The sequence below is a fragment of the Micromys minutus genome (genome assembly GCF_963924665.1).
Source record: "Micromys minutus genome assembly, chromosome: 31".
NCBI lineage: Eukaryota > Metazoa > Chordata > Mammalia > Rodentia > Muridae > Micromys > Micromys minutus.
The window spans coordinates 3,912,328-3,925,753 of NC_137966.1; the positions used below are offsets into that span (position 1 = coordinate 3,912,328).

The 13,426-nt window shown below is 35.5% G+C and overlaps 1 protein-coding gene across 1 annotated transcript in view; it reads left to right on the forward strand.

Annotated features, from left to right (window-relative positions):
* Positions 1-1,038: 1,038 nt before the first annotated feature.
* The window catches only part of GABRA1 (gamma-aminobutyric acid type A receptor subunit alpha1), a gene marked incomplete at both ends in the record, with an annotated part of 49,173 nt that continues 36,785 nt past the window's right edge, over positions 1,039-13,426 (forward strand). The window contains 2 exons of the mRNA XM_080942332.1: positions 1,039-1,112; positions 4,595-4,704. Coding sequence (XP_080798458.1) covers positions 1,039-1,112; positions 4,595-4,704 — 184 coding nt within the window. The remainder of the gene's footprint in view (positions 1,113-4,594; positions 4,705-13,426) is intronic.

Genomic DNA, 13,426 nt, shown 5'->3' on the forward strand with positions numbered 1-13,426 from the left:
CCGCAAGCCTTCATTCCTCCAGGATCCTCCGACCATATCTAAGCTCAACAATCAGATAATAACTGATTGCACTTCACCTAAGTGAGAACAAATCTCCCCTTCTTTTCATGCAAAGCAAACCACTCAAGCTTCCATCTGTCTGAGACGAAACGTTTTTCCAGCAGTAACCTGGAAGAAATGCTTACAAGATATGTGTGGGTATGTTTGTGTGCATTGACGTGTGTGTCTGTCTGTGTGTGTGAGAGAGAGAGACAGAGACAGAAACAGAGACAGGGACAGAGAGAAAAAGAGAGAGAGAGAGAGGGAGAGAGAGAGAGAGAGAGAGAGAAGCACATTAGTGGGCATATTTAACAACCAGAGAGGAGAGGCATGACTTTGGCATTCAACAGTGTGTTTTCAGTGGTTTCTATGAAGAGGTAAATGCAGTTGCTTGTGAAACCAAGATAACTCCAGAATTCAGAGATGCATTCTGCCAACATAAGGGGTTAGTCTACAAGATCCCGCTCACCCACACACCCTCCTCTTAGAGACACCGAGGTTAAACCTCGCAGTACAGACTCTGCCACAGGGACCCAAATCAGAAATCCAGGTTTTTTTTTTTTTTGCAGACAATAAACAACAACAACAAAGGAACAAATTAGCAAGTAATGGCTACTCTAGAAACCAACTCACAGTTTCTGTGTTGAGCAATATTGTCAGCATTTCAACTTCTACAGGGTAAATGAAAATACTGATACATATATACATATATAGACATACATACATATATATATATGTATGTATATATATATATATATATATATATATATATATATATATACACATGTCTGAATTGAGATGTGATACGGAAGGAAGGTAGAGAGTGGACGATCCAGGTTGCCATTGCTTCCAATGAGTGTCAGATTCCAGTGAGGTCATTTCCTGACTTCAAAGCATTCATCGGAACTGCCTCAGTCAGCCCTAGTGGTTAGAACCTGATGTTTCTTGCAAGATACATTGATCTCTACTTATTCTTCTTTTCAGCTGTCCAAGCCCGTGATGAAGAGAAGTCGGGGCCTCTCTGACTGTCTTTGGGCCTGGACCCTCATTCTGAGCACATTGTCAGGAAGAAGGTGGGGGCATTTTCTTTAAAATCTGCATGACAATTTCTGTAATTTTTCATTTACTCCATCAGGGAGGAGAAAATTGTCGATGGATGAATTCATGACTAAGGGAATTCAGAAAACTTTACTGCAATAAAATTTTAGCTAAGACTAAAGAAGAATAGAACATGGAAAATAACTTTCTTGTTTGGATGTTCTCTAGAATGAACCTAATGGGCTGTCTTTATTATTATTTCACTGGGAAACTGCATGAATTCAACTTTTAAGTCTGAAGCTGAACTTTTCAGTTACAATTTGAAACTGAGAATAAAGAAATATGTAGTTCCCTAATTTATGGGAAAAGCTACCAGATTAATCACTGTATGTCCTGTAAGTTAGAAGGTGATTTTTCAACAAGGAATTTTCTAACTATTTGCAAAATGATAGAGTAACTTATAAAAGCATAGGAGTTAAAAATAACATTTTAAAATAAAAATAAGTTAAAACCCATATTTATAAATTGAATGTCACGTGTCTATAAACGCATGCATACTGTGTTTTAAACCATGGTTAATAAAACCAATAGAGATGGAATATGCCAGGTGATTGTTGTAAAATACTAGGTAAAAATAAAAGTGTCATTAATTCTTGGAAGAAGTGCTTTGAATAAATTTTAGTAACTTGAACTAATAAATATGTTTTCTAATGATCTGATATAGAACATGAAATATTGTAATAATGACTCTCTAGATGATCAGATTTTTTTTTTTTTTTACTGTTCTCTAATAGCTTCTTGTGTAGTTCATTGTTGTGCCTCATTCACCATAGAACACAACCCGGGACTCCTTGAAGTGAGACAGAGAAGTGGGTCCTCATGAGTAAAAGTCAGATATGGAATCAAATGGGAAAGGCAGAAATTTCTGAGGATTGGTTTTTAATGAGACATTGGCTGTGTGATTGTTTTTTAGTAGTCTCACCTAAAATAAACTATCAGAAGAACAAGACAGATTACTCTTGGATAATCTTTAATAGGAGGAGTTATGTGATCAGGGATTATTGAAGAGTTATCTGAAGTGTTACCATTATAACGACCTGTAGATGGAGTTGGTGCACAGTGCTTTATTACAGAGTTGTTCCTGTGGAAGCAAAAGCAGGTTCAGTCAACTGACATTTTTCTTCCAAACGAGTGGTCCGTTTAGGGCAATTTATGTTGTTATAACTCCCCATCCAAGTGATCTTAGTCCTTCTCCTAGAGTTCTGCAGCAGCTGTAATTTTATAAAGGAAATTGGATGTAAGGCTGAAGAGGAGACTGATTACAAAATCACAATAGAGAGGTTTCCATTCTAAATGGGATAGCAGGTCTGGTTTTGTTAGGGATGGGGGCTGATCTCTTAGGTGTTTGAAAGCAAGATTCATATGCTGAACAGATTGTGTGTGTGTGTGTGTGTGTGTGTGTGTGTGTGTGTGTGTGTGTGTGTGTGTGTGTATTTTACATAAGCTTGGGAACACAAGCACAGTAAAAGGTAACACATACCTGGGATTCTGAGGGTTGTGTTAGCAGTCTAACCACCTTCTGATGTTATTCTAACCCATCATCTTTTCCTTCCTAATTTCTTGAGCTTTCTCTAAGGAGAGTTCCCTGAATCCCTAGGTGTGTTTGCATCTCTTTGTCTTTATCAAGATGACCTTCCAATGCCCTTGAATGATGAAGGATGACTTTTGGTTTTGTGACAGTGAATTTTCACAAGCACTCACTTTCAGAAAACCGATCTTGCTTTGCCTTAAGGCTGTCACCTGCCAAAAAGACATGCAGGAAGTCACAAGCTCACTGAAAACTAGATTTAGGAAACACAAAGTAACAGCAAGGTGTTTAGTTTTGCTAAGTAAGTTCTCAGTCCCTGTGAAGTGAATGGATAAATGTTTTTGTTTAACGCAATGAAAAAACGGTCCTATGGAAATAAATCCCGTATATTTAGCACCACAGAGAGATCTTACTTATAACTATTGAATTAAAACTTTATCAGAAAAGTAGTCATCGGAAGCCTATGCAACTCAATTAGCACCTATACATTTGGAACAGGCTTTCAGAACAGAAGCAGCGGAGAGTCACAGTGAAGTTTGAATTTTCAGTACTGAATGCCCTCTATGCGTTTATCCATAAAAGAATCAGAACTAGAAAAACAAAGTAGCTTTGCATCTTCAAAGTGGCCATTATCTGCATCCAGCCCTTCCCTATCCCCTTCTATTTAGTTTGGTGAAATTGCTGTGTGCTGTTTTGTTTATCTGCAAGTTTTAAATAAAATTTTATAAAATTAAAAAAAAAAGAGTGATTGGCCTGAATTTTGCTGGCACAAAATTAATGACTTGCAAAACTGCCTTTGTTTCTGAGGTGAGAATAGATTATATTTGGTGTCCCTGCCACATAAGTGAATTCTGGTTCAAGACACCATTGTTTTGCTTACATTTATTTATTAGCCATACAATTAAGTACAAGTGTAGCAGAAAGAATGCTAGAGTTTAAGTAGAACCGATACAGGTTTGTCACCCTTTCTGAAATTTACACCCTGTAACCACTTAGATTTTCACTCAGTGTCAGAGCCCTTGGTGAAATTTGTCAGCAAGTGTAATTTTTTTTCTAAGATAGAAACTACTTGTTTCTGAGGATTTTGAAGGGGTCGTGGTAGTCATTACATAAGACATGATTAATCCTGTGTAGATAATAAAGTGGCTGGACTAAATATCAGAAAGTATGGGAAGAGCATCCCTATATGGCTGAAGTTAGAGTAATACCAGAAGCTGTATGTCCACACAGAAAAACCAGGAATGGTTGTTCTTCTACAAGGCCATTGTAAGGTCAGAAATAAAGTCTTATTCCAGAAAGTGAAAAAAACTCATTTCTGACCTCAGCTTTGCCCCTAAGTATTTATGTCTTAAAACACAACATTTTTCTTTTTTTCTTTTTCATACATCTTAAAGGTAATCAACACATCCATAAATAACATAATAAATGATTTATGTAACTTCATTCCCTAAATGTCTTAAAAGAAAATATCCACCTTCCCCCTCAAAAATCAGAAGCACAAATGTATGGAAAGGCAACGGATAGAATAAGGAGTTTTGATACATAAAAATGCATATTAAATTAAAAAAGGAACCTTTGATTTAGTTGTACAACTCATTTATAGATGTACCTATGCAGATAAAAGTAAACAATTTAGACCAAAGCTTTCAAAATGTTTTGCACAGTATGAGCTAACCTTTCTGTTTGCTTAGAGAAGATTTGTCTCATCTAGAACTTGCTGTGCTGAGAACTGGAAAGAGAGTTAGAACTCCATTTTCTATATTAAAATTAAAAGCCTGCCACCGATGAGACCACACAGGAGAGAAGGACCAGAGTTATGACATTCAAACTCCCAACAGCAAGGGAACTAAGAAACTCTAAGGAAGGTTTAGAGTTCTAAGAGATTTTAGTGGAAATCTGATGCTATTATTTTCTATATTCTTCTCTCAGCTATGGACAGCCCTCCCAAGATGAACTTAAAGACAACACCACCGTCTTCACAAGGATTCTGGACCGACTTCTGGATGGTTATGACAATAGACTGAGACCGGGTTTGGGAGGTAAGTTATACTCTCACATCGTCTTTGAGAAAGTTTAGTATTATTAAATATTCACATATCTATCTCTAATCTCTCTTCAAGCAGTAAATAGAAATGTTAGCATATTGATCGATAATTAATCATATTTCAATAGTCCACTCAGCCCTAATCCAATTTACTAAGACAGCTTTTTGCACCTAGCTATATACAGGGATGAACAGGCACAGAATTCTCAATGATACAAAATACAATGATACAATGATACAAAAGAGATACATATTCTTGACAAACACATATTTTGTATAATAAATTGGTTATGTAAAAAGGAACATAATATTCTCCCTTTCAGTATAAGATTCATTAACTTCATGTGTTAAATCTGTGCTGAATTCAGAAGGGTATCTCTAACCATATGCTAGAAATACTCATTTTGGAAGACTGTGTAACCAGTCTTATCTGTCAGTTACATTGCCCCATCTCTAAACAAAAGTGAATAATGAGATGGCAATGTTTTATGTTTAAACTGTTCTTTTGAATGTAATTCTCTAGTTCTCTTTAGTAAAGTTTAGTGCTTCCTTAAGAATAATTAATTGATTAATTGACTTATGAATTTCTATTTGAGGAGAAAAATACTGTTTGATATCATACAGACGCATAATAGATATACATGTATGTGTAAAATTACACTCAACCTCATGTATTTGAATAAAGTTAAATGAAGCCACATCAACATTTTACTGGTCTTAAAGTAAAACAAAAAAAGAAACTGAAATCCCTAGTGTCACAGGAAACCAATATTCCACTTTATGACTCTAAGTTATAGGTCATTTGTCACTGTTTTCAAAGCAACAGAAACCAATAGTAATGTTTAATCAGCAGTCTGAAAAGCCACCTTCTTAAGTTCATCAGAGCAGATAAAGAAAGGTAAGCTTAAGAACTCAGAGACTGCTTTTCAAATAAAATGGTATTATGGGTTTAGAATCATTCGTTCATCCATTCATTGTTCAGAATTGGGACTGGAATGAAGGGCTTGGTACATGCTACACATTTCTTACTCGGGAGCTACTTTCCCAGACCCAAAGTCACTAAAATTACATAGTTTCATGTTACAGTCCCAAGGAAACTGTTGGTCTATTTTGAAGCTCCAAAATATCATTAGCATCTAAGATGTTAGGAGAAAAATTGCTCACCAATATTATAGTTTCAGATTTATCATATATATTTATAAAATATTTTATACATATATTTGCAAAAAGACTATATATTCTCATCAAGTGTACTTCCTTATCAAGTTTAAATATTATTTTTAGGACATGGTATATCTTTCGATTTGGTCTAAACATGTTCTTTTAACTTCTTGGGGAGAAAATATTATTCAATAGTTGCTGTGTATAATATCATGTATTATATATAAACTCAGATACTAAGAAATGTGAGGAAAAAGTTCACTGTTTTAAAATCCACCAAGGGGACATAGGAAGGCTCGCTATCAAGAAAAATAAAACCTTATGTTTTAGATGGAGTCATGGTAAAATGGCCAGCACAGCTCTGCTCCTAACGCAGGATTATAATGTCACTGTATGTCGGAGCATCTGAATTGGTGCGAAAAATTTTGCTCTCTTTGCATAGAGTTTAAATAAATTATAAAGACTATGAATAAGGGACCAGACACTCACTGGGTTTTGGTACAGATTTAAAAAAATGAAGGCTTCTGAAAATGCTGACATATTTTATATACATTTCCTTTACTGAATATCTGTCCTGTCCCAGGCCAACCCTTACAATAACAGTAAAATGAACCTCATAGGCCAAATCTTCATTCATTCCAGTTTATGAAATCATATTTGATATTTATTGTGTGTATATATAAATATCTTTGATAGGTGAGCATGTGGCTTTCAGCTTTTGGATTTTATATAAACACACACATTTGCTTTAGTGATCACTCGAGATTGTGCTCGTATCACAGTCTAAATATCAAGGCATTGCTAATGATTTTCATATACATGATTGTTAATCATATATACTCACTCTTCAACAAACACATTCTACATACACTTAAAGTACAGAGAGCCATATATTGGAAATAAAGAAACAGCCTAAAATATATATTCAACATGAAAATTTGAGTTCCATGGTATTAGGAGATTTTTTAAAATTAAATTATTTCATTCACTTACATTCCAAAAGTTGCCCTATTCTAGGTCCCTCTTTCTCAAATTCTTCACGTATACACACACACACACACACACACACACCTGCTGCCTCTGAGAGGGTGCTCCCCATATGCCCACCCACCACCACCTCAGCCCCACCTCTTCCCTTGGGCATCAAGTTTCTAGAGGATTAAGCTCATCCTCTCTCTTTAAGGATTAAGTCTTTCTTAAACAAATGGCTGCATTAGTTTATCAGAGTAATACTTTTTAAATTTATATAATCACTTAATCTCTGGCAATAGTAAAACAGACTTCTAGTTTAGAATGGAAATGACAGTTCATCCATAAAGACTAGGTATACTCTTATAAGATAACAGAAATTCAGAACCTATAAAAATGCAATTTTAAAAATAAAGTCCTTTAGTCTTTAGAATTAATTTTTCTAAAAAAAAAAAGAATTAATTTTTCTAGCTTTCATTCTTGAAAATATGGAATTAAAGAATGCGATGGTTATAAAACCAAAGAAAAACACAGGGGAAGTTCTCTGTTTCTATATTAAATGTTGGCCTGTAATATAGTGAAATTAGGTACATAAAATTTGAGACTTTATTCTTTAAAATTTTCATATTGACTAACCTTATTTTATACATTTTCATCACATCTTAATTTTAAGATACACATATGTGATTATTTTTGGGTAAACACGATTTATATGCATTTGTATGGTAATTGCAGTTAGAATATGAAAAATTATTCCAAGACATTGATTTTTGTGATATAGTCAGCTATGCAGTTACAAAAAATGGATATCTTCGATACTGACTGGTTGAATCAAAATGCTCTCTTTTTTTCCTTTGGGTATAAAGTATTTAATTTTATGTTTGCTACAAATTTCAGCCAATTTAAGCATGGCATGATTAATAGTAAATTTCTCTAACAAAATGGTTTCCCTATCTATATTATCATTATAGTTATTTTATTTAATGTAACTCATTCATTTTTCAGAAGAAAAGACTAAGAAAAGAAAGAACAGAATTTTTATTATTAATCAATTAATTAATTTACTTTATATTCTGATTGCTCCCCCCATCTCCTTTTGGTCTCACCTCAAACTGTTCTTTCTCCAAACCCCTCCCTTTCTCCTCTGAGAGGGCGGAGACTTCCCGAGTATCCCTTTCCCTCCACGCCCCCGGGCATATCAAATCTCAAGCAGAATCTTTATCCCATGTGAAAATGGAGCAAAAGTTTTCCAGTAGTTTGTGCATTGTTATACTAAGATGACTTTTTTTCCTAGAAAAACATCCTGCCGTCTTCGTCTTCTTCATTCTGGTTAAAAACACTGTGAAAAAGACAAGGACTTTTTGTCCTGAATATCCTCACAGAATAGATGCTCATGAAACTTAACATTATGTAAACAATTCCTCTGAATGCAGATCGTCAATGACTTATTCAGTTGTATTATTTGGGACTGTAAATCAGGATGTAAATAGGAATGAAGTTTATTACTTAATAAATCCAGGTATTTGAAATTAACTTCAGGATATTATAACACTATTTAAAAAGGCTGGGACCAAGAGTCAACAAGAGGAAAACAAAATGGAACTATAACGTGAAGAGAAATATTCTGACAGGAACTGCGGATTTGTTTTTCACATAGGAGAATTTAAATAGATTAGAACAAGTGCTACTCAAAGTCTTTAATATACAAAGAATAAAAAGAAATTAAGGAACCAGTGGAACCCATACATCAAATACGAAGTAACTGCAGAAAATTTGAGTTAAGATCATATATATATATATATTATATAGCTAGAAAATGTATAGGATCATCAATAATGACTAGATTCTCATTTATAATCTCGTTTGTGGCAAGAAAACAAGAGAATCTTCTTCCACCAGGTAATTCAAAGCGTGTTTGAATAAACCAAGTCTGAAAGAGTGACATAGTGAAGTAAAGATTGAAGATCAGAAAGGACGTAAGATAAGAAAGGATAACTTGAAGTAGAAAGCAAAGAGCAGGTAGGAACATAGCAGAAGCATCCCCATGACAGACAGGACTAGAGACAGTTCTGAAGCAGGGCGTGGGGGCTAGACAGAAGTAGCGACATGGGGCTTCTCAATGAATCCACTTTCTATTTTCTTTCTCCACGTGTTAAGATGAACTATGAATGGCTGGAGGTTCTCGACTTTTCCCCAACTAAGCAACTGAACAGAATGGGGTGAAATTTGATTGGCCTTAATAAAGGCTCCATTCCAGTTTCCGGAATCGCCAAACAATAATCCACGGACAAGTGACCTAATGCTTAACGCTGCAGAAACTTTTCAGAACAAATCATACAAGACACCCTTCTGGGTATATCCTTTCTTTTTGATCCTTTCTTAAAAAATGGAGGAGTCCACTTCCATTTTGTGATATGCTTCAGACCATCAAGCTCGCACAGAGTGAATGTTCTGTTTTGTACAGGTCTCCTTGCAGCCTAAACTTGTCTTCTTCCTCGTGCTTGAGGCAGCTGCCTTTTCAAATATGCCTTCATCTGAAAACAAATTCATTTCACTCTTTCAAAAACAAATCCCACCCAATCCATGTTTAACTAGAATACGAATGAGCTAGACAGAGAACAAGGGGTAAAATCTTAGTGACGTCACACCTGATGTTGTACGAAAACTCTTTCCACCCCCCCCCCCCTTTCTTTCTGGTATTTCTTGTAAATGCTGTTAACAGTTTCAAATTTTAGTTTTAAATTTTACCGCAACAAAGAACACATGGAAAGATGGATAGCTCTCGAAGATTTTATCACCAAGCCCTGTAGAAAAGGAAAGTCAATGAAAGAGATGTGAGTGAACACTTCTAAGGTTAGAAGCTCAAGTGGTTGACTAGAATGGTAAAGTTTATAGTTTCTAGGCTTTTAGAGAGTGATTTTATCCCTGTTATATATTAACAGTATTTACATAATATTTAATTAAATATGTTTCTTTGTGTTTTAAGTAATAATTTATTTAAATCCTTTGCTTTTGATCCTGTTTCATTTTATTTTATTTCATTACTAGAGAAAAACAATTAGCTAATAAGGATCTAAGCAGCTCATTGATTAGCAAAGTGTTTTACAAGGGTCATGCTGAAGAATTAATCTATGTTTCTAGGTACATGTACTGGCTACTTTTATGTCAACTTAATAAAATATGAAGTCATTTGGAAACAGGAACGTCAAGTGAGGAAAATGTCTCCCCTTTGATTTGTCTGTACCCTACATGTAGCACATTTTCTTAATTGGTGATTCCTGTGTAAGCTTCCAGGTGCTTCTGTCCTAAGCAGGTGGTCTTGAACGTTGCAAGAACATATTCAGAGCAATGCATAAGCCATGCCAGTGAAAAGCATTGCTTCATGACTTGTGAATCAGTCACTTCTAGGTTGGCCTTAACTTAGTTCTGACTTTGATTTCTCTTGGTGAGGAAGTGTGATGACGAAATGTGTGCTGGAATAAACCCTTTCTTCCCCAAGCTTTGTTTGGTCATGATGGTTATCAGGGCTGTAGAACATCCAACTAAGACAGTACACTTTACCTTTATCACTAGAATTTTCCTGGTCTGAGCCCGTAATCAAGCTCTTGATAGCAGGAGGCAAGAGAATCAGGAGTTCAAAGTCATCATGTGTGTCAAAATAAATTGAGGCAACCTCTGCTGTAAGGCACCCTGCTTTAAATGAGCTAAGACGCTAAAAGAAATTAATCTCCCAGCCTTGAGTTAGTCAAACCCATGTTAAATCTTTAAGACTAATTTTTAACACAACAATGACAAGAGGACTCAATTTGAAAGAGCCTACTGACCTTAAGTTTTTGTCACTGAAAAAAACTTAGCATTTGTTTCTTAGGGAAAATACATGTATTCTGCATACTATATTTTGTTCAAAATTTAAAAGTTTAAGGCAGTAGAAATAAGGAAAATATAGCTTAGTTATCATTAAATTTTACTTTTATTTTAAATAAAATTTAATTGATGAGGTCCATTATTTAAAAAAGACTTGAGAATAAAATAAGTATCAACATCCCAAGTTAACCTCACCCAAAGACTACACACATCAATGAATTGTGCAGTCAGGTGAGAGACCAGAGTTGTGCAGAAGTTCCCAAAGGAGGTTGTTTTTCAAGTTCTAATTCTGTCAGAGATTTTTTTTTTTATTTTCGGTGGTGGATAAGTGCATGAAAATAGATTTGATAATGAACATGTAGAATCCAATGTGGAATGTCACAGCCTCAGAATAACTATTTTAATTCTTTTTAAAAATCAATTTTTTCCTTTTTAAAAAATTGGATATTCTCTGTATTTTTATATTTTAAACATTATCCCTTTTCCTCATATTCCTATCCCCTCTCCCCCTCCATTTGTTTCCAGGAAAGTGTTTCTTCTCCCAACCACCCTCTCTACCTCAGTGCCTTGGCATTCCCCTAAACAGGGAAAAAAAACACCTTCCCTGGAACAAAGGCCTCTTCTCCCATTGATGCCAGAGGAGGCCATCATCTGCTGAATATGCACCTGGAGCCATGGGTCTCTCCATGTGCGCTCATTGGTTGGTGTTTTAGTCCCTGGGAGCTCTGGAGGGTTTGGCTGGTTGATGATGTTGTTCTTCCCATGGGGTTGCAAACCCTTTCAGTTTCTGCAGTCCTTTCTCTAGCACCTTCACTGGGGACCCTGTGTTCAGTCTGATGGTTAGCTGCAAGCCTCCTCCTCTATATCAGTATGACTCTGGCAGAGCCTCTGAGGAAGCATCTATATCTGGCTCCTGCCAGTAAGTACTTCTTGGCATCAGCAATAGTGCTTGGGTTTGGTGGCTGCATAAGGGGTGAACTCCCAGGTGAATTTAATTAGCTAATTTATAAGATAGCTAGTATTAAAAAACCTTTTATGATAATTTGGCTTCCTGAGTAGTATTGAAATCAGAGAGAAACATTACATTCATGTTTAACTAATATTAATGCAGTGAATTTGTATTTGTGTTTGGAAGAATTTCAAACATCTCATATATCTTTTATAATGTAATGGTGTTAGATAAAATTATAAAGGTTATATATACTAAAAATATCAAAAAAGCAATTTAAAAGGCTTTGCTTATTTAATCTCTTCTCATTGGTGTTATATTTATTTTATAAGAAAATGATCTTGAATAGAGGATTTAAAATTTCTACACTTCAAATTCTTCGCTTTAAATTTTTTATAGTTTTTTAAAATTTGAATGCAATCTCTGGAACAGATGTTCAGATATTTGCAAATGCAACACCCTTCCACAGGAATAGTAGATCTAGACAATCTGTGACAGAGTCTTTCTCTTGAAAGACAGCTACCAAAGCCCCAAGAGACATGGCTCAATGAACAGAGAATCCCTCTGAATCTTTACTAGCTCAGATCTCCAGTTCGCTCATGAACCCCACTTACATAATGGATCTCCCAGCTAACTAAGAAATGTTATAGCACATTTATAAACATTTTACTTTAGTGTATGTCAATCATTTGCATCACCAATGCCCAAGTGCTACCTCTGAGATAAAAGAAACCCACTGAGCCTATCCTCAGGTCAAACAGGCCAATGCTAGAAAACAGGAGAGGGACAGTTCTTGTGTCCCTATAGTTAATTGTTTCCTATCCTTTGCATTTCTTATTTTTATTCCAGTCCTGTGGTAGAGGCTGTAAGACATTTTCTGTGGGTTGTTTCATTTTATGGTAGAACGTGAACTCTACAAATGAAAATGTCCATACTCTTCCTGAGAGTTGGCAATCACAGAGGACCACTCTGTGTTTAACAGAGAACTAGTTCTTCTGTGGTGGGATGCTAAGCAATATTGCTAAGCTTCGATCACAAATCTCAAATACTACATGAGATACCAAGCCTTTGTGTCAATATATATACGTTAAGAAACTTATCTTTCCAAGACTACCATGCACACCCTTTCCTTCAAGAGAGTGTGCTCCCAGAAGATAGCACTCCTAAGACCATAGAAAGAAGACTGTTTATTGTGGAAATGAGGTATATATCATGCCTGATAGTAAAATTAATCTTTCTTCCACATAGATGCTTGTATTATTTGAGGACTCTGATCCCCAAACCACTAAATGGTCAGGGACTTATTAGATGTCTTAACACATAATTCTTTACCTTATATCTAGCTTTTGTTGCTAAAAACAAGCAAGTTAGGTTGGTTTACAAAGCAACCAGGAAAGAGCTTCCTTCTTTTCATATGGCATTAGGAGAATAGTAAGACTGGGAGCTAAATGTTGCCCTGTGTGATATACATTGGTATTTGGGTGGGAACCCAGGATATTGTCAGCTCTTCAACAGGACCATTTTAAACCAAGATTTTTGCATTTATTTTTAATGCTGAGCAATGTTATCCATCTGGTCTCGATATTAGATTTCATAAATTAAGAGTGCATGAGAACTTTCCCAATGAATATTTCTAAATTGCTCAAATGACAACATTTTCATTGAACGTGGCGAATGCCACATTAAAAAAGCTGTTGTGATGGGTATTGCTAACACGTTGCCCGCAACTCTCCCATCTCCCTATTCTTTCTAGTATAGTCACTCTTACATTCCA